General features: G+C 39.6%; 1 protein-coding gene across 2 annotated transcripts; it reads left to right on the top strand.

The window, feature by feature from the left end:
- Positions 1–2501: 2501 nt before the first annotated feature.
- Positions 2502–19426, top strand: LOC117654803 (uncharacterized). Of its 2 annotated transcripts, none has more exons than XM_087893114.1 (11): positions 2502–2562; positions 3537–3616; positions 4645–4704; positions 5587–5700; positions 6803–6859; positions 9922–9983; positions 13121–13222; positions 13445–13582; positions 14967–17007; positions 18176–18216; positions 19082–19426. In XM_087893114.1, exons 2-11 carry the CDS (start codon positions 3560–3562, stop codon positions 19206–19208), a joined length of 2799 nt encoding a protein of 932 aa, XP_087749240.1. In that variant the 5' UTR covers positions 2502–2562; positions 3537–3559; the 3' UTR covers positions 19209–19426. The 2 variants fall into 2 exon arrangements, with proteins under 2 accessions (XP_087749240.1, XP_087749241.1); XM_087893115.1 differs by having other exon boundaries at positions 2509–2562; positions 19219–19420.
- The last annotated feature ends 2703 nt before the right edge of the window (positions 19427–22129 follow it).

The following is a 22129-nucleotide window of genomic DNA, read 5'->3' as shown; positions in this document are numbered from 1 at the left end:
GCTGGAGGTTCTGAGGCTACCCCAAGCATATAAACTGTCCAGATACTGCTGGATATTTATTTATTGTTTAAATTTATATTAATGGAGAGAGAGCATTTGCACTTCCAGCCTGAAGCTCCATGATTCCTAGAAATGCCGTTCCCAATGGCCTCAGGAAATTGTGCACAAGGAACGTTGGAGAGAAGATTTTGCAATAGTAATGGGGACAGAATATCTCTGACCTGTTTGGCTTCTTTTGATATAATTGATAATACAACAGGGTCTTATTTGGGAAGGAAGGGCTCAGATTTACAATTTTATTATTTTTGGAAGCTCAATAGATTTCCCTCACCCAATTTAATACGTTCTATTTGGCTTCTTCCTTACAGCAAAAAATCTGTCTATCATGCAAGTAGATTTCACACTAAAGAATGATTTTCTCATAACATTCAAGTATTGTAACTGTGATATGATCTAATGAATGAACTAATGTCTCCCCATGTCTATTCCATGTCATGTGGTCTGTCTGATTCTTTTTTTCTTCTTTCCCTTTAACAGGAACTCAAGCTAACAAGAATGGGCATCATTGGCATTATTAGTTATGTAAGGGAACATAGCAAATTCTTTGCTGACCTGCAGCTGAGAAATGCAAAACTAATAATTGATGGAAATAACTTGTATCATCACCTTTACTTTGCCTCAAATCCGGACATCCAACATGTGAGTATAGGAAGTTAGCACCCACCCCTTTCCTAGAAGAATGAAATATTTTGGGAAATATTAAAAAGGCAGAATATTATGTTTCCCTGGATGAGAAATAGAGAAGCATGTTTTAAAGACAAAGCAGCTCCCACCTTCCTGCCCCTACCCTTTTGTTAATGGGCCAGAGGCAGAAACTCAATCTTTGTCAATGGACCTCATCTGCAAGACAATGGGACCCATCTAAGACAGAAACTCACTACATGGCACCTGGGAAGATTACATCAGGCAGCAAGGCTAGCTAAGACCCCCACCCCCTAGGAGTCTGACAACCAATCAGGATACTCTTTCTGGACCCCAGGAAGTTCAAAGCCAAGAGGGCATAAAACCCGGGGACTCATCCCTTTTTTCTGTTCAGGACCTCAAACCATGTGATCCTGTCCACCATTAAACCATCTTTCCAAGCAGTCTCCATGTTTCCAGTGTCTTTTTCCCCACTTGGAGCAGAACCCAGAAGGATATTTCTTCCAACATGAGGATTAGAGGTTTTTTTATTAGGCACCATAGGTATGGTCTTTGAATCGTTGCCTGTGTGCCACATACAGCCTTAATGTTGTGTTGGATGGAGATGGTGACGCATCTGATGAAATCCTCAAAATTAAAAGGAAGAAAAGATGGCAAACGATGCAGGCACCTCCTTCTCTTTGTGGCAGTGATGGTGGAAGTGTGTTACCTTTGCTTGTTCCAGAGGTCTACAAGCCAATCTTAACTCAATAATAACTGCTTTTTGTACAATCCTTTCAAGAGGCAGGCAGAGGTTTGGGATCACTGGCCAATCTCTTCAGTCGTCCTGCATTAACTTTAGATAGTTTTTCATTTCTGAATTCAAAACAGAATATTGTCCTCTAAATTACTTTCACTGGAGAAGTCTCTAAAGAGATGTCTCTATCCACACGACTGACATATCCCAACACAATATTTCTCCTTAAAAAGATTTTGTAGACATTTTAGCAATAGGAGCAAAACCTGCCTGCCTCTTTTTGCAGTGATGAGTAGCAATGATTACATTAATCTGCCAGATATAAAAATCTTCTCTAATAAGATTTATTTAGCATTTATTATTATTTCTTCTTATTATTTCTGGTATTCCTATTTTGAATGTCAGAGAAACTATAACCAAAGAGGCTTGGGGGCCTGAAAAAAAAAGTGACAGCAAAAACTACTCACAATGGTCTAAAAAGTAGTCTAGAAAAACCAGCAACAGTAAAAGCCTTGATGTATTCAAAACAATCAAGATCATCAGCAGCTCCTTTTAAAGAAATAATCTAGAAACTTTGCCAGCTAGGACCATCACTGCCTTGTTTGTCTTTTTCGGATGGCTTGGAGCCTAGCAAATGATTGTCAGGGTATACAAACCATTCTAAACCATGAACTGGACTAGCATCACAAATGGACCAGCAGAGTTTGTATTGACAATCCAGTGTTCAGGAATACTGGAGGCAGGGAGCCTGATCAACCGTGTTCCTCAAATGAACAAGAATATCCTGCACAAAATGTCCGTTGAGTGCTATTGACGAATGGCGGATTGTGAAACTTGCTACCAAATATCTGGAAAACAAAGGGTTTAGATGCCGTCTGAGATCTCTGTTTTTAGCTTCCAAACCTTTCATATTCAAAGCTACACAAAGCTACTGTGTGGGTTCTGGGGGTGCATACCCAGCATCTGTCCTCAGCTAGATCAAAGATCATGTCATAATACAAAATGTCATGAAAGATTTCCTGTGCTGTCATTGGACTGTGCTATATATACTGTCACCCATCTTTGAGTGCAGGCCAGCTTCTGGAGTGAAGGTGTCTGTCCTTGCAAAGGCCTTGAGTATCCCGGTAAGGAAACAGCTCTGAAGAGAAGATTCAGTGGCTCATAAGTTCTCTAATAGACATTTAAAATGGAGTTTAATGATAGCAGAGATTCTGTTTAAGTATATTTATTTTGTTTTATCATAAAAGGTAAAATACCAAAAAGAAAATAGAACAAAACAAAAACTCACACCTAGCATTAACAACAACAAAAAAGGAAAAAGGTTGGTGTACAAAAAAAGAGAGAAAAGTGATCCCATCTGCTTTCATGAAAAGAATTTCCCCTGTCCTTTATAGGATATTGAAAAGTAGCTCAGAGTTCCCGGGCCCCTATCAGTTGGAAAACAAATACCAAATATTCAGCTAAAACAAAAGAAAGTGAAAACTCCTGGATAGGGATGCTGCCCAGAAAGCTTGGGCAGGATCTACCTTGCTTATTAGGGGAGGCAAAGGGGAGCTGCCTTTTTAAAGAGCCTGGCTGCCCAAGAGAAGGAGTTTCAGCAGACTAAGAAATCTGCAGGAGAAACCCAGAAGCCATTGCTTTTTGAGGCTGGTGGTATAAGGCAGATGGAAGGTGGCCTTTTCCTGCATCATTCCCAGAGTTTGGAAGGCTCTCGTGAAGCCGTTGTCTTTGGCTATCGATCTCTCTGTCTTTATATAATAGATTTAAAAAACACTTATTTTTAATCTGGATTTTAGGTGCCAATGGTTTCCTTGTTTGAATTTTAATTTACCAATCACATTTTTCATTATTGTGACTTTTCCCCTAGTTCCTTTAGGGAAGGAACATTATTTATTTGCTTGTCTTTTTATGATATGTGAAATTGTAAGTTGCCTGACTGTTGAACGCCTGTTCTGAAGGATCATTCAGAATTGGAGGACAAATACATTTAAAACATTATAGGCTATTCTGGATTCTATCCCTCAAAAATCTATATTCTGATTTTCCAAAAGAAATGTTAATGCTATTCTGCTTTCTCATCTACTATTTTATCTTCTAGCCACCAATCACCATTAAAGAGTGATGGAAGGCAGTTTCAAGCGAAGAATGAGAAACGCTATGAAGCATCTCCAAGAAGAGGTAGAGAAAATGCTTTGTTCATGCGTCAAATTAATGCTACCCAAATATGATAGGCAGTATAAAAATGAGAGGGAGGGGCAGGGATGGAGGGGGGGGGAGAGAGAGAGAATGGACAGATCATTCATTGTGGTTTATATTTGTCCTCAGTTGTCATTATAGGTTTTGGTTCTGTGCTTTATTTTTGAAATATATTTTTAGCTTATGTTAGCTGTCCAGGAAATCCATTTTGGTGTCATGATTAAGGCATCAGACTAGAAATGGGGATACTGGGAATTCTTGTCTAGCTTTAGGCATAAATCTGGCCGGGTAACCTTGGGCCAGTCACTTTTAACAGAATAATAACTGAGTTGGAAGGGACCTTGCAGGTCATCTAGTCCAGCCCCCCCCCCCCCCCCGCCCCAAGCAGGAGACACTATACCATTTCTGACATAGGGCAGTCCAGTCTCTTCTTGAAAGCCCTGGGAAGGACACAATGCCAAACCATTTCTGAAAAAGAAAAAACAACAGGGATTTGTTAAGGCAGAATCAAACACGAATGAAAGGAAAAATAAGAGAGAGACCTGGAGTCTCTATTGCATGCTGATCTACTTGGGATAAAAAGACTTTAATGGAAAAAAAAATAATTTAAGGATAATAAGTCACTGTATTGACATGACTAAAATGCCACAAAACAGCAGGCTGTTTAATATTCCAGCCCATCAGGTTATAAACAATAAAGATAAAAAGGGAAAAGACAAATTATGCCAGCAGAGATTGCAGCTACAGAGTCCAAATTAAATGCTGGTATCAGTGTAAACATACAGATAGGAATATAAAAACATTTTATTTTATTCAGTGGTATATACTTTCAGGCAAGTGTCCAGAGTTTAGGTGCCAGAGATATCAGTTGGCAACTAAGATTTGAGGAGAGAAAAACAATGGTTAATATTAACCCCTCCCTCCCAAACAAATAGTTACTAGAAAAATTAGTGTCTAATGCTAACAACAAGCTTATCTTTTTAAAATAGTGTATTTTGTTAATGTTGCAGGAAGAACTATCAAGACTTCCCAAAGTAACAACTTCAGAGGCAGAAAGGAGACATACTGAGGTATATAATATATAATTGTAGTCGGTAAACTAAACATTAACAATGAAAATAAATATGATTCCTTTTGGGTTATCTTTACAGGTAGTTTTGAATTTACAACCATGATTGTTGGGCTCAAGTGAGAATTTGTTAAATGAAATTTGCCCCATTTTACAATCTTTCTTGACACAGTTGTTAAGTGAATCAGTGCAGTTGTTAAGTTAGTCACACTGTTGTTAAGTGAATCTGTCTTCCCCATTGGTTTGCTTGTCAGAAGGTCGCAAAAGGGGATCATATGAGCCCGGGGGACATGCAACCGTCATAAATATGAGTCAGTTGCCAAGCATCTGAATTTTGATCATGTGACCTTGGGAGTACAGCAATGGTCATAAGTGTGAAAAAGTTTTAAATTACTTTTTTCAGTGCCGTTATAACTTTGAACGGTCACTAAATGAATTGTTGTTAAATCAAGGATTACCTGTATTTCCTTACAAATTAAATCAGTGTCTATAGTTAAGGTGCTAGAATGAAAAGTACATTTTTTAAAAAAAATGTGTGGTCCCCTTTGCCAATGTTTTTGATACTGTTCTTGCTTGCTAAGGCATGTACCAGTTTAAGCATCGTCATATATCCTCATTTATCAAAGAGGTTTAATTTACAGAGTACATTGAGTTAATCTGATCTCAATTCTGGCTGGTGCCTCCTTACTACCCGTTGGGAAAGTGACAGAGGAAATAAATCTGATCTGATAACTCTGATATGTCAATTTCGAAGACTGTAGGACAGGAGAGGTCAAAAACAATAATGTGTTCAATAGCGGCAGAGTCAACTTACAAAACTTGAATGTTTCATCACGCTTACCAGCATATTTTATTAATCCTTAAAACTTTAATTGCTTTCTAGCCTTATGCATCAAGGCACTGCCAATTTTCCAAGCATCTGGAAGATATCCCCACACCTGGGCTCCGTGAGGAAGAAGCAGATCGTGATTTACATTTCACCAAACGTTGCCACCAGGTAAGCAATCTATCATCTGGGGAATCTGTTGAGTGTACATTGTCAAGAAATGTAAAGGAGTTTCATATGCGACTGATTGGGTTTTAGTAAGGAAATGTCTCCCACTTCTGGTGGCCCTGATCTCTTACGGAGATCAGTGTGATGATAAGATAATAAGGATATATTTACTAATTCTGCAGCATTAGAGATATTTCAGTGGGATTGACATCTGAATGGCCATACGTGCGGGAGGGAAAGAGGGTTGTTATATATTCTATTAAGAACTGAACCCTTACACCCATTTTTTTAACCCTAAGCCAAAATGTTGGTTACCATTACTCCGATAATCAGAAATGTGGTGATTAAAGAACAATAGCATATTCTTTAGACACATTTTAAAAGAAAAATTAGGAGTATCAGTAGGAGAGACAAACTGGAAGTCATGATTGAACTACTGAAGCTCCTTTTTAATTGTGCCCCATGTGCCTCTGACCTTGTGAAAGGGAACACATGATCCAAGCTTTTACAAAAGGCATAGGCGGCGTTTCAGTATATTTATCCTACTTGTTATTTAGCCCCTCAGGCACTCTCATCTCCATCTCTGTTCTTAGGAAGGTTTCCTGCAAGAAGCCGGCAGTTGTGGCCTCTGCAAAGGGCAGATGGATACTGCCTCACGTACAGGTGCTAGGGAGTCTTAGTTTTTCTTTCCAAGCAAGATTTTGGGAGGCTAGGAAGGAGCTAGACAGTCCAACGGCAGACAGGGTGCCCATCTATAAATCCCAACACTGAACATCACTGGGGAAGCACCAGGCTCTCTTAAGTTTATTCTGCTTTCCATGGGTGTAAAAAGTAGGAAATGAAAAAGAAACCCTAACAAATTATGCAAGCAGAGATTGCAGTTATTGTGAATTAAGGGCCAGCGTCAATACAGACAGAACAATATCAAAATAAATCTTGTTTTATTCAGTGTTCTGTACTTCCAGGCAAGTGTGCAGAATTTAGTCACCAGAAGTATCTAAGATCTGAGGGTGAAGAAACAATCCCCCCCAAAAATAAAGCTAAAAATTACTGTGCTGACATTCATTTTGTCATTTTAAAATAGTGTATTTTGTCAACGTTGCAGGAAGAACAACTTGCAATAATGCAAAGACGTTTGTGGGAACAAAGCAGACTGATTGAGGTATGTAATATACAAGACATTAGCCAAGAGCATAATTATAGAACTCTTCATTTTTATGGCTATCATATCACTTATGTTTAGGTATTTTGATGTCCTTGCAAATGGAATCAAACTGCACATTTAAGTTGCTAATTCAGAAAGTATATTTTTCGAAAGAGGCATGAGCCCTTCCCCATTATTTTTGTTGGGGATGGGACTGAGGAAATCAGTCTATCAGAGCTGAGCAGCCTTTTCGTGATGCAAAACAATGTGGCTTCTGGGCAAAGTGAGTGAGGCTCTTAGTTAAAACGGCAATTACAACAACACAATATGATTTATGTTAAGTGTGGGCTGTAAAGAAGGACTGGAAACTCTGTTAGCAACACATACTTTATTTAAACTCCGAAACTGCAATGGCTAATCCCAGCCACGGCAGCTCCTTTTATAGCCCGGAGCTGTCTGCGGCTTCAGCCACTGATGCTTGCTTAGGTTTCCCGCTCCCAGGTCTCTTTCGTTGATTGGCTCGTTTGAATCTGCCATTCAATACTCAACAATTTACTTCCTAGGCATTTACTTGTCACACCTAAAATTTAGAGGGCTGGTTTTAAACTTTGAGCCTTGTAACACAACCACACTCTTATCTTCAGCCCTGGCTGGAGGGTTCATTGCCTAAGCTGAAACTCTTCGGACCTTCCCTTTTCCCATCCCCTGTAAGCCATAGAGGTTAAATATGGGAAGGAAGGAGGGGTTGTGAGCACCAGGCATCCCTCTCAGTTTGAAGGGCTGCCTAATCCCATCCCAGTTTCAAGTCAAAAAGCCTAACTAGAGAAAGCAGGGAGTACACACTATTTATTTATTTATTCATTCATTCATTCATTCATTCATTCATTCATTCATTCACTGCCCATCTTACCATGTGGCTTATAGTAACATATATAGTTAAAACATAAAAGATTAAAATCAGACATTAAAACCAAGGACACAGAGGGCGGGAACAGAGTGTGGGGAGAGGGGAGGTGGAATCTGTTGTTATGTAATCAACCACCTTCATTGCGCTGTTTCCCCACTGGGGCCCCAGGACGACTCGAAGAACCTCATCTTTAGGCCCTTACAAAAAGATAGAAAGGTTGGGGTCAACCTCACATCCAGGGGGAGGGGGAGAGATTCCAGAGGGAAGGAGCCACAGCAGAGAAGCCCTCCTCCTGGATCCCGCCAGTGGGAATAATCAGGCTGACGGACCCGCAGCATACCTTCTCTTCCAACATGGGTGGGACGGGCCAACCCCAGTGGAGTGAGATAAACATGGGCCACCGAATTCTCCCCAACTGTAAAAATTATGAAGATAATATCTATGTACAGTACAGAGGTGGATTTCAGCAGGTTCTGACCAGTTCTGGAGAACCGGTAGTGGAAATGTTGAGTAGTTCAGAGAACTGGTAGTAAAAACCAGTAGTAAAAATTCTGACTGGCCCCGCCCCCTGCCTCACGAGTCCCAGCTGATTAGGAGGAAATGGGGATTTTGCAGTATCTTTCCCCTGTCACGCCCACCAAGCCACGCCCACCAAGCCATGCCCACAGAACCGGTAGTAAAAATTTTTGAAACCCACCACTATTACAGTATATCTACAAATTACTATCCTTAGATGTTATTCAGTCTCTATTCGTTTTTTGGGTCAAGAGAGTTTTGGCAAAACATACTGGCTTTTTAGGGGAGAGCTTAATCAGAGTCTGATCACCACAGGCTGTCAGACTTCCCAGGTAGACCAGACAGGAAACACAACCAGATGAGATAATTCTACTTCGCTGTCAGGCTACATTGAAAGAACCCTGCAAGTCTGGAGGCCAATTCTTCCACTGTCTCCTTTATGGTCTGAGAATTTAAGAGAAAAATATCTTCTCCCCACCCATTAGGCCACTGCAGGCTCTGCTGTCTCTTATCTGACGGCTCCTTAGGCAGCATCTCTTAAAGGACACATCATGGTTTTCACATGTTAAGAAATAGGGATCAGTCGGAGGGATCAATTTTCCCACACATCAAAATTCCTTTTGAAAAGTTGGTTTTTGTTTTACTCCTGAGATTATAGCCTGAAAAATATTTCATGTTGCAACAAGAAGTTTACTTACAACAACAATTGAGCTCAAAATTTCTGTTGCTAAGTCAGACATTTGTTAAGTGAGATTTTCCCCATGTTACGACCTTTCCTGCCACAGTGCCACAGTAGACTCTAAAAAGAGTGCAGAGAAGAGCAACCAAGAGGATGAGGGGACTGGAGGATAAAACTTATAAAAAAAGGGTTGCTGGGATTGGGTATATCTAATATTTAATGAAAAGAAGGACTAGGGGTGACATGATAGCAGTCTTCCAATATTTGAGGGGCTGCCACGAAGAGGGAGTCAAGCTATTCTCCAAAGCTCCTGAAGGCAGGACAAGAAGCAATGGGTGGAAACTAATCAAGGAGAAAAGCAACCTAGAACTAAGGAGAAATTTCCTGATAGTTAGAACAATTAATCAGTGGAACAGCTTGCCTCCAGAAGTTTTGAATGCTTCAACACTGGAGATTTTTAAAAAGATATTGGATACCATTTGTCTGAAGTGGTGTAGGGTTTCCTGCCTAAGCAGGAGGTTGGACTAGAAAACCCCCAAGGACCCTTGCAACTCTGTTATTCAGTTGTTAAGTGGATCACTGCAGTTGTTAAGTTAGTAACATGGTTGTTAAGTGAATCTGGCTTCCCCATTGATTTTGCTTGTCAGAAGGTCGCAAAAGGGGATCACGTGACTCCTGGACACTGCAACTGTCATAAATATAATATAAGCCAGTTGCCAAACATCTGGATTTTGATCATGTGACCATGGGGATGCCGCAATGGTTGTAAGTGTAAAAAAGTTATAAGTCACTTATTTCAGTGCTGTTGTAACTTTGAAAGGCCACTAAATCAATTGTTATATAAGTTGAGGACTACCTCTATTTGTTCATATACATATACATTTACATATACATATACATATACATATACATATACATATACATATACACCCACACATTCACATATACATCACTTGTAATGTATTTTGACTATTCCAGGCTCTTCAGACGAAAATAAAATGTCTGCAAGAGGAGCTAAAGGCAAAGGACCTGGATTTTATGTAAGTCATGGCATAGTTGAAAATGACTTTATGTGATATAGAGCCAGTGGTGGCGCAGAATGCAGTACTGCAGTCTATTTCTGCTGACTGTAGGCTGCCTGCAATTCGGCAATTTGAGTCTCACTGGCTCAAGGTTGACTTAGCCTTCCATCCTTCCGAGGTCGGTAAAATGAGGACCCAGATTGTTGGGGGCAATAAGCTGACTCTGTAAACTGCTTAGAGAGAGCTGTGAAGTGATATATAAGTCTATTGGTAAATGCTATTGCTTCTTTCATCTTAGAAAAGTGTACTTTTAATTGCCCAGAATTTTCACCCTTTTTGTGTTGCATTCCTTAATCCATCAAGTACCAAAGTTTACTTTATGGCAGCCATTTTTTAGCCTGATAAGTAGATTAAATCCAAGCCAAACTTAATTATTGAATATCCTTGGAGTTTTAAGGGAAATGTCAGTACTTCAAGCTGCATTTACTCTAGTGCTGATATAAAAAGGAGAAGTGGAGGCGTCTGGAAAGGGACGTTTGACTTTTCACCTACTTATTTTCCCTGGAGATAATATCCCCCAGGAGATGGGATGGGAGGGGGGAAATTCCTTTGAACTGGAGCAGTAGATTAGGGGTAAAGTGACTTGGAAGATGGCCAATGAGTGCAGAGGAGTGGGGAACGGAAAGGGAGGGTTTGGGGTCTGGAAGTCAGTGTTGGCTGCGATGGAGTCGGAGTTAGAATGTCGTGCTTAATAAATGGGTGTTTTTCAAAGACTTTGTTTGAAATGCAATTTATTTGAGACGACTTCGAAACCTGACAGGAAGAGTTTAATTTCTTAAACAATTTCTACTGAAATAAGTTAGGTTAAAAATAAATTTCCTTTCTGTTAATACTATACCTATTCACCATATTCACCAGCACTTATATACTGCTTCACAGTGCTTTATAGCCCTCTCTAAGTGGTTGGCAGACACCCCTCCCCCACAACAATCTGTGTCCTCATTTTATCAACCTCGAATGGATGGAAAGCTGAATCAATCTTAGGATCAAACTGCTGGCAGTCGGCAGAATTAGCCTGCAATACTGAATACTGCAATAGTTAATCAGTGGAACAACTTGTCTCCAGAAGTTGTGAATGCTCCCTTCCAACTCTGTTATTCTATTGTTTTATTGTACTGCATTCCAACCACTGAACCACCAGGGCTCTTAAATATGAAATTCACTGGAGGTTTTTAAGAAGAAACTGGGCAGCCATTTATCTGAAATGGTATAGAGTCTCCTGCTGAAGCAAGGGGTTGGACTAGAAGACCTCCAAGGTCTCTTCCATTGTTATTGTTATTTAGATTATATAGTTATTACAATTGAGTCAACAAATTATATTATAATATATAATTATAGTAAATAACTGTCTATTAAAATGTAAAACATAAAGATTTCCAGAATGACTTCTGAAAAGTATTTTGTGATTATTTGCTGTTTTATTATCTTGATGGATTATCTGCCATCAAGTCAATGTTGACTCTCAGTGATCATGTAGTTTTGTTTATGAGTATATTATGAGATAATAAAAGCTTCCTCGAAGGGAAGCATTCCTTCAAATCTTTATATAATATTGCTAAGTAACTACACTTTGAAGACAATATTCATAATATCTACAAAGGGAGTAGCCATCGTATCAAAACAAGCAAACAAACATCAATAATACGGTTTCCCAGAGTTTGGCATTTCTTACAATGCAGTCTGATAGTTGAATATGAAGAAGACCTTTGCATTCAGTGGGATTGTAACACTACAGAATTTAGTGCTGAAGTGCTGAAATTCTCCAGCAGAGAGAAGGAGGAACAAACACCAAAAGTCAGAATGTGGAGGCAATTGTTACCTTTTCACAATTGAAAACAATTGGAGGAACATCTGTGCCAGCTGCAGATGATATAACCCAGGGGTGTCAAACTCAATTTCATTGAGGGCCACATCAGGGTTGTATTTGGCCTCGGGGTGGGAGTGGCCAGGGTGGGTGTAGCCAGCTCAACGTCACTCGTTGAGGCTCCGTTTTCGACTGCGATGGCTTCCTGCAGCCCTCTGCCAGCAAAAACGCAGCTCAGGGAGGCCGTGAAGAGAGCCCACAAATGGAGCCCGGATGGGCTGAATGCAGCCTCCCCGAGCTCCATTTTTGCTGGCAGAGGCACCGTGGGCTGGTTCTTTGCTGTTTCCAGGGCGGCCCCACAGCCCAAATTTAAGCACCCCATGGGGCGGATCTGGCCCGCAGGCCTTGAATTCGACACCCCTGGTGTAACCGGTGAATTAAACCAATTCTGAAATAATGAGATGGAGTGGATGTGGCATGGAGAAAGGCAATATTTTGAATTTTGAAGGCCATATTGGTAAATTTGATGACATTTTTCTGCTCATATTGGAAGAGAAGCGGTTCTAGTAAAGGTTGGAAAACAACCTGTGAATAGCAACTGTTGTTTCAAATAGAGCCTCTCACAATGACATTTTATTAATACCGTTGCTATATCATCCTCCCTCATAAACAAGCTACTTGACTTATTTCTAAGAAAGCAATTTATTGGAATATGGTGACACCTTGGCATTTGTGAGATGTGAGAACTTTAGATAGGGCATTTGTGAGATGTGAGAACCATATCCTGCATAACTTTACTTTGCTTCTGGAAATTATTTTGAATTGGTTCACACTTTTTGTGGAATGTATAAGAAAAAAGTTGTTTATATCTAAAGACCCCTTGGTAGCATAAATAGATTAAGTAATGCTAAATACTAAAGTAAAAATAATTGAATAATCCAACTCTTCTAAATATAGTGACACCATAATATTTGATCAAATCCCTTAACAATATAATGTAGGTATGGCTAAAAAACAGGGAAAGTTTATTGATTTGTCACTTTTACTGAGCATTTCTAACATACACAATAATTGATTAAAGCAGTGTTTCCTGTAAGCAGAGACTGCTGGCTGTTGTAATTGAAATAGCAACACTGAATTAAATTGCATAAATTAATACATCAATATACAAATACATAAACACATCCTTACATGAAGGTATTTTTAATACTTTTTAATTTGAAAAAAAGCTGATCTAAGTTAAAAGAAAAACCAAGGAAACTAATTTAACTGTGATCTTCATAATTTACAGAAAGACGATAATTTCAAATCTCTTGTTGGACAGAGAAAAGCTCGACCATGAGAACAAAGAGCTTGTGAGAATATGTGGACATTTTGAGGAAGAACTGAGTAGGTGAGAAATGTTTAGATAGCACCCCTGACTTTCTCTTCCAGAATTTCCTATTAAATTCTCTTTAGCTCCCTCTCTTGCTCATACTTTATATACAATGTTTTGAGTTGAATTCCATTCCTTGGAACAACATTGGGGGAAAAATAGAGGTGTTTTTAATTTTAAAAAATTATATTCAAGAAAAACTAAGGGAGCTAATTTCAGCCTGCTGTTCATATTTTGCAGACAGCAGAGGGTAATTTGTGACCTGTTGTCAGACAGAGATAAGCTCCAACGTGAGAACAAGGAGCTTGTAGGAATCAATCTCCAACTGCAAGGACAGAAACAGGAACTCTGTGAATATTTTGATGAGCAACTGAGCAGGTGAGAAATTTTTAGATAGCAGCCCTGACTTTCTCCTCCATAATTCAGTATTAAATTCTGAATAGCTCCCTCTCCTGGACATACATTATGCAATATTCCGGGTTGAATTCCATTGCCTGAAACAACCGTTAGAGGGAAATATGAGGCAGATTTTTTTTTCACCTTCAAATTCTGGCTGTCGAAGCATGTTAAGCTGCCTTTATCTGTTCTCATAAATATTTAAATATTTTTTAGTATTTATATATTCAATTTTAAATTGGTTTTAAAAGTTTGGGGTTTTAAATTTGTCGGGGCCAAAATTATTTAATTTGATTTTATTCTATTTTTTAAATTTTGTATTGTATGTGTTTTTATTGTTTGGCTGTGCACCGCCCTGAGTCCTTCGGGAGTAGGGCGGTATAGAAATCTAATAAATAAATAAATAAAATAAATAAATAAATCATAAGGTTTAAATTTGTTCCCCGAAGAACTTTCATTTCCAGAGACTTTGGGTTTGATTAAAGCAGTAGCAAAGGAAGAGAAGGGAGCACTGGGTCACTCATGGATATAATGAATCTCTTCACAGGGCATCTTCCTGGCAAAATAATGTGTAATTTATTGATACCTCCTAGGTAGAGAATAAATTCCGTTAGGATTGTGCACTGTAAAGAAAGAGTTACCTTCTTTCCTTGGCTCTGGGTCAGATGCCTAAGCCCTGTTTGCAGTTTAATCCATCTGAATTCAGTACGATAGGAAATGTAATAACAATAGCACTTAGATTTATATACCACTTTCCAGTGCTTTCCAGCCTTCTCTAAGCCATTTACAGAGTCAGCATATTGTCCTCAACAATCTGGGTCCTCATTTTACTGACCTTGGAATGGAAGGCAGAGTCAATCTTGAGCCTGGTGAGATTTGAACTGCCAAATTGCAGGCAGCCAGCAGTCAGCTGAAATAGCCTGCAGTACTGCACTCTAACCACAAGGCTCAGATAACGTAAGCTATAATTCCTCTTGCAATGGGAAATGTAAGATGTAACTCCTAAAGACAATTTAATTCATAGAATTAACATGGGGGAAATAATGTCTCCCACATAGTGAATTTGCTGCCTCCTCCCAACGTTCTTTAAAGAATCATACATTTCCCATGTAACCTAAAAGATATTGAAAAGTAGCTTAGTAATTTTCCATATGCATAACTAGAAGTAAGTCTCATGGATTTGAATGGAACTTTTCAAAAGATATGTACAAGGTAGATTTTTTTAAAACTCTCCACCCCTCCACTGTCAAAAAAAAATATCTGATTTTGGAGTAAGAGTTTCCTGACAACAAGCACTTCTCATTAGAGTTACTAAGAATATTTTGTTGTTGATGCAGCTGCATATCTAATCTTCTGATTTTTCTAGAGAGAGAAAACTGAGAAAAGACTGCTCTAGGTCGCTGATGGATAGAGACCAGTTAATATCACTTTTGTGCACAAGAGAGCACAAAAGATGCGTTGTGAGTGTGTGGCAAACAAAGCCAGAAGATAAGAAAGAAGATCTGGAAGAAATGAAACCTCAATTCCTGGAAAGCACACTAAAGAAGGACTGGCTTAAAGCTTCTATAGACAACCTGAAAACCAAAAAGTCCGAAGAATCCAGGCAAAATGTACTAGGGTGGCTTCAGGAATCTCTAAAAAACCTAAATGAAGTTTCTAATAAAGCATCAAGACCCAGCCTGGCAGAATGGCTTAAAGGATCTCTGATAAATCTTCAGAAGCAATCTCCTGAAACATTCAGGGAAGATGTGAACAGTTGGCTGGATGTGTCCTTAAATCAACTCCAGGAAGAAGGTCCAGAAACATCCCATCTGAATGTGCAGGAATGGCTTGAGGCCTCTATCCAAGGCATTCAAGATCTTCAAAAGTCCGAGACGGAGCCTCGAAGCAGCTTAAGAAAAGAATGGCTTGAAAAACCAATAGAGAACCTCAAGCGAAATTCTGAAGGATCTGTGGAGAATACATTGAAATGGCTTCAAGAATCCTTCAAAGGACTCTCATCTTCTACTGAACCTAAACCTGCTCTCAAAAAATGGCTTCAAGATTCCTTGAAAAACCTGGAAGAGGAAAGTTCTGGAGTAAACAATCAAGATGTCAAAGAATGGCTTCAAACAACTCTAAACAACCTTGAAGAAGGAGGACCTGAAGCATCCCCTGTAGGTACCCAGGAATGGCTGGAAGCATCTATTAAAAGCATTAAGCATCTACAAAAGCCTAGAGTAACTTTTCGAGGAAACCTAAGGAAGGAATGGCTTGAAAAATCAATAGAGAACCTCAAGAAGCAATCTTCTGAAGGACCTGTAGACAATATATTGCCATGGCTTCAAAGATCCTTAGAAAGACTCTCGTCTTCTACTGAACCTCAACCAGTTCTAGAAAAATGGCTTCAAGATTCCTTGACAAACTTGGAAGATGAAAGTTCTGAAGTAGACAATCAAGATGTCAAAGAATGGCTCCAAACAACTGTAAATAACCTTGAAGAGGAGGGACCTGAAGCATCCCCTGTGGGGACCCAGGAATGGCTGGAAGCATCTATTAAAGGCATTAAGCATCTACAAAAGCCTAGAGTAACTTTTCGAGGAAGCCTAAGGAAAGAATGGCTTGAAAAATCAATAGAGAACCTCAAGAAGCAATCTTCTGAAGGACCGGTGGACAATATATTGCCATGGCTTCAAAGATCCTTAGAAAGACTCTCGTCTTCTACTGAACCTCAACCAGTTCTAGAAAAATGGCTTCAAGATTCCTTGAAAAACCTGGAAGAGGAACGTTCTGAAGTAGACAATCAAGATGTCAAAGAATGGCTCCAAACAACTGTAAATAACCTTGAAGAGGAGGGACCTGAAGCATCCCATCTTGGTACTCAGGAATGGCTGGAAGCATCTATTAAGGGCATCCAGGATTTGGATGAACAATACTCTAAAGGAAGAAGAGCAAGTGTGGAAGAGAGCAGGGAGATAATAATTCAGCTAGAACCTGCCCCCTCCGAAAAAAGCTTAAGGAATGGATGGCTCCAAGCCTCTTTAGCAAATTCCAGAGAGATTGGGTCTACTGCATCCAGAACAGGATTGCAAGGATGGCTACGAGCATCTCTGGGAAAACTCAGACGAGAACCCCCGGACACAGCCAGAAACAACCTGGAGGAATGGCTCCAAGAAGCCATACAAAATGTTCAGGAAGGATGTCCAGAGGAATCCAGGCAATATGTGAAGGAGTGGCTTGCGATAGCCCTAAATCACCTCGAAGAGGGAGTGCCTGAAACACCACATCTGACCGTGGAAGAATGGCTGAAAACATCTATCCAAGGTCTACAGGATGAAATATTTAAAGAGATGACAGGAAGGAAAGATCCTGAAGTGGGGAGGAGAAAAGTACCTCTCTCCAAAGGAATTCCTTCTCAAGGAAAACAGGTATACGAAGAGCATAAATGATTAATAGATAATAGTCATTTAATGTAACATAAATATTTATATTAAGGATGGACTAATTAATACTCAAAACGAGGAACAAGAATTCCTGATATATTCCTCACCTCAGGGATAAATGCTGCATCTTTGTCTTTTGAACCCTGAATTCAAGAGCCCGATCAGGTTGGGAAACTTTTCGTTTAAGAAGAAAAGTGACTCTTTTTCCTAAGAGTTGCAGGAGTGATGGAAACATCACCTTCAGGTGGCTCCATCTGGCTACCGTGAAGCTTCATCCCTCAGGAAAGAGGCCCTGTGAAGGACATCCAGAATCCCTCTCTAGGCAGGAGAGACATGGGTGTAGCCCCACAGCCAATCATTTGTAGATTGGCCTTTCTCAAACGGGATTCTACAAGAGGTCGCTAAGGGTTTCATGAGAGTCCATAAATATAAATATATAATTTTTTAAACTTTATGCACCATGCAATGCCAAATGTAGATATATTTTTATGGAAATTGTTTCAAGGGTTCTTCCAGGTAAAAAGATTGAGAAAGGCTGATTTACAGAGAGAAAGAAAAGTGAAGAGAAATTCAACTACTATCAGTTGATCATAAAATAAAAACAGTTTGAATGCAGAGATGCAATAATACAGAAGCTGTATCTGAGGAATTAGAAGTAAAACTGATCTGAAGTTTATCACAGGTCCTCTTGCAAATGAATGAAATCTAGCATATATTTTTTTAAGTCTTGCATTTTAGAGAATAGTGCTATATGTATATAATTTGTATATTGCATTTAGCTGGGAAAATTTGCAAGGGTTGCAAAAAAGTATTGGACATTACAGAAGGAGAGCTGGGTTGAGAGTCTGGAAGCAGCTTTTCTGAATAACATTTTTAAAAATTAGCGTTTTAATAACATTTGCTAGTTGGAAAAGTGGTACCAGATTGTTTTTTAAAAAAAGAAACAAAACTTATCTGGAAAAGATGAATTAGGTGGGAGGCACCCATGCAACTTGGAGGGGGTTTGCTAATCAAAATCTGATGCATTCCAATTATTTGCTACAATTGTACAGTTTAGGCAATGACTCCATAATCAATATACTTATTAATGTAAGAGATGTGCCTGTAAATCTATTCACGTATTGTTTTGTTATTTGCCCCTCATGGCTTTCAGATTGTAAGGAAGAACCTAGGAAAGGAGAGCTCTTGGTGCAGGTATGTCTTAATCAGTATAGGCTGTAATTGTGGATAGATTTAATTTGCCCGACTTGAGTATTCTTCCCTTCCGTTCCCTTCATATCCCTCCCTTTCCCTCTAAATATTTGGAAATGGCCCTATCCCTTAAAAGGCCTGGATTGGGAAGTGTTGCCCCTTAGCTCATTTTTGCCCATGAATGGTGCTACTCCATGCTTGATGCTTTCACAAGGTGGTCCGATCATTGCTCTTGAGACCTCTGGAGGCCTTCTCCCAGCCCAATGCTTCACTTCCTATTCCAGTGAGCCCCCAAATAGGAGCCCTTTCCCTCTGGTGCCCTGTAGGATGGGTGATGTTTGAGAATCCCTTGGTGAGATTATACTTGATGCCTTACTGGTAAACTTGCAAGAGCCTTGGTGGCGCAGCAAGCTAAAGTGCTGTTAAATAGCACCAGTGGCTGCCTGCAATTACTGCAAGTTCAAATCTCACCAGGCTCAAGGTTGACTCAGCCTTCCATCCTTCCGAGGTAGGTAAAATGAGGACCTGGATTGTGGGGGCAATAAGCTGACTTTGTATAAAAAAGAACACTGCTTGGGGAGGGGCGCGAAAGCCCTACTAAGTAGGTATATACAAAAGTATGAAGGCTATCGCTTAATGCATTGTAAACTGCCCTGAGTCTCCGGAGAAGGGCGGCATATAAATCGAACCAATAAATAAATAAACAATAAATAAACTGGGCAACAATTCCAAGGATTCCTAAGCAATATGGCTCAGTTGAATAGAGATGATGCAGTTTCGAAAGCACCTGGCTAATGAAAGGCTAGGGAGCATCGTGAATTAGCAAGGTTCTCCTAGCAAGCTGTTCTCTTTTCTCTGTCCTTTTCAGAAAAAGGCAGGGACAAATCTTGAAGACCATTGGAGTCATCATCCTTCTGGTGGTGTTCCTATTTGCTATCTATGTACATTTGAGGCTGTACTGCGTGTTGAGTAAATGGAGCCTCAGACCTTACTAACTTTTTGCAGGACGAGGAAGAAAAGAAAAAGCTCTCGTTGTTATTAGAGCCATGTCACCGTTGATGCTACCCAGTCGGATAATGAAACATCCGTAAGCAAGAACCAGGTTCAGAGAACACGAAAGGGCTCCACAGTTCAATCCTGAGCCACAGAGATTATTTTATATTCCATATTCTCCTGCAAATACAATTTTTTTTAAAAAAAAAAAAATTGCATAGTGTTTCCTATGTGGCAAGTTAATGGTGCTCTTTCATTTTTCTTTCAACAATAATTGTAATGATTAAATACTGATTTAATTTGAATTCTTGGTCTAAAGCCAAAGGTGAATACTGCCTTGGTATACACATGTCTCTTTGTCTCTGCTGCTTCCAGTGTTATTGGTATGAAGCTGACCAAATAAGTAAACTGGAAATATAACAGCAGGTATTTTCTATTGTGATTTTCCAGAACTTCTGCCATTTTAAAATGAGTGATAATCAGTGGTGAAATCCAATTTTTTTTACTACCGGTTCTGTAGGCATGGTTTGGTAGGCGTGGCAGGGGAAGAATACTGCAAAATCTCCATTCCCACCCCACTCTGGGGCTAGCCAGAGGTGGCATTTGCCGGTTCTCCGAACTGTTCAAAGTTTCCGCTACCGGAAACCTGCTGGATTTCACCCCTGGTGATAATATATTGGTTTCCTAATGGAATATGCTATTGGAACATCTGATTTATAACCATTGAACATTTGCCATCAACAGTGATGATTATTTAGATGCAGCCTTAGGGTTTTAGGAATGGGAAGGAAGCAGAGATAAATAGGGAGGGACAGAGGGAGGAAGGAAAGCAAGGGCCAAAGAACAAGTAAGTTCTACCCCAGAATGCCAGGTACAGATAGATAATGGTTGATCAAAGATAAACAAAGAATAAACCAAGATTGGATGTGGAACACACATTGTCAGCTGTAATAGCCTAGAGAGCAGAACTCACTAGGAACAAAGAGATGTTTGTGAAGTAGGAATTGCCCTGTTTCCCTGAAAATAAGATATCCCCTGATGATAAGCCCAATCGGGCTTTTGAGCGCACGCACTAAAATAAGCCTCCCCCTGAAAATAAGCCCTCCCTGAAAATATTTAAACGAAGAGCTAGAAATCATGTAAGACGGCAAAAGGAGCCGTCCATGCGTCCTGAAATAATAAGACCTCCCCGAAAATAAGGCCAAGCGCTTATTTCGGGGTTCAAAAAAAAATATAACATAGGGTCTTATTTTCGGTAGAGCAATGACATCTGGATGCGTCTTAAGGATTGGGTTATGGATCAGAAAATCTATAAATGGCTTCCTCCTGAACTCAACGGATATCTGAGATAAGCCGTGATCGCTTAGCACATTTATGAAAGGAGCAAGATAGATTTATTCGACATGGCTGCGGTAAGGATTTGGGAAGAATTTTGATGAGAAGGACTGAATACCGCATAACCTCTGGAAGAGAATCTGTCGGCCTCCAATGATCAGATCTTGGCGGCTGAAGACTAGGAACAACTGTGACCTGCCCTTGATAGCAATGCTCTATATTCCTCTGACTCTTTCAAGAGACGCCTTGTCCAGTAGCAGCTAAATTTTGGCAGGATTGTGCTGCACTTATTTATTTATTTAACACATGGCATCTACAGAGAACTAACTAGAATAAACATCACTGATAACGTTACCCAGTTTTGGGAATGAAACATCTGCAAGAAAACAGACAAGCTCAGGGAGCATCAAGGAGCCCTCAGTCCAACTTTGAGCTACAAATATTCTCCTTTATTGATAAAAAAGGGATTTTATTTTTGTTAAAAGCTGTAACTAGCTTCAAGTAATCTTTGCAATGGTGAAGATGCCATTCCCTGCCAACCAGGGAATTAGAAAACCCAAAAAGAGGCTTTTGGTTGTTTCTGACACCATCTGCATACGCTGCTGTGTTATAGCGCCGTTCAAAAATAAATAAAATCCCACTCGGTAGGATGAAGCATATTTAGGTTCATTTTTCTAAATACTTTTCTTTATCCAAGGTTTGCTCTTGTGATGGGGGTAGGTGAGTAATACTCCTTGAGACAATAGGAAAGAATTGAGCATGAAGGATACGGTGGCCTGCAATTTTTCCTAAAAGCTTCTGAAATTTCCTTTTGAAAGAAAACCCTAGAGTCCTCGACTTACAACTGTTCGTTTAATGACCAAAGTTACGACGATACTAAAAGTGACTTATGATCATTTTTCCACATTTACAAACATTGCGGCATCCTCGCGGTCACATGATCAAAATTTGGATGCTTGAAACTGGCATGTATTTATGTTGGCTCCAATGTTTAGGATCGTGTGTTCACCTTTTGTGACCTTTTGACAATCGAAGTCAATGGGTAAGCGAGATTCACTTAACAACCATTTACTTAACTGCTTATTCACTTAGCAATTATGGCAAGAAAGGTCATAAAATGGGGCAAAACTCACTTAACAGCTGTCTCACTTAGCAAAAGAAATGTTGGACTCAATCCAACTAAACTCTGGTTTGCTTAACCCTGGTTAGGCTTGATTTAATACCAGGTGGTTTCTGGAGAGCTTTAAACTGTCAACTTTGACAGATTTGTGGAATTCACACCTGTTGCAATGTGCTTCCCAACCCTAAATTATATTTCAATGTTAATTCCCACAAAAATCTTTTTAAGGGAAGGTATTAGGTATTAAATAAAAAGGGTGATTCTTTATTTTCATTTAATTTTCTTGGTGCTGGCAGTGGAAAGAAAGTTCTTTGAGATCCAGGGGTTCTTCTTCTACAGAGTAGAGTTGAAATTAATCAAGGAGAGATCAAATTTAGAACTAAAGAGGAATTTCCTGACAGAATATTAATCAGTGTAACTTCTTGCCTCCATAAATTGTGAATGCGCCAATACTGGAAGTTTTTAAAG

The sequence above is a fragment of the Pantherophis guttatus genome, chromosome 4 (genome assembly GCF_059756535.1).
Source record: "Pantherophis guttatus breed Tessera chromosome 4, ASM5975653v1, whole genome shotgun sequence".
Taxonomy (NCBI): Eukaryota; Metazoa; Chordata; class Lepidosauria; order Squamata; family Colubridae; genus Pantherophis; species Pantherophis guttatus.
Note: the sequence above shows the minus strand (reverse complement) of the source record. Positions and strands in the feature narration are given on the sequence as shown.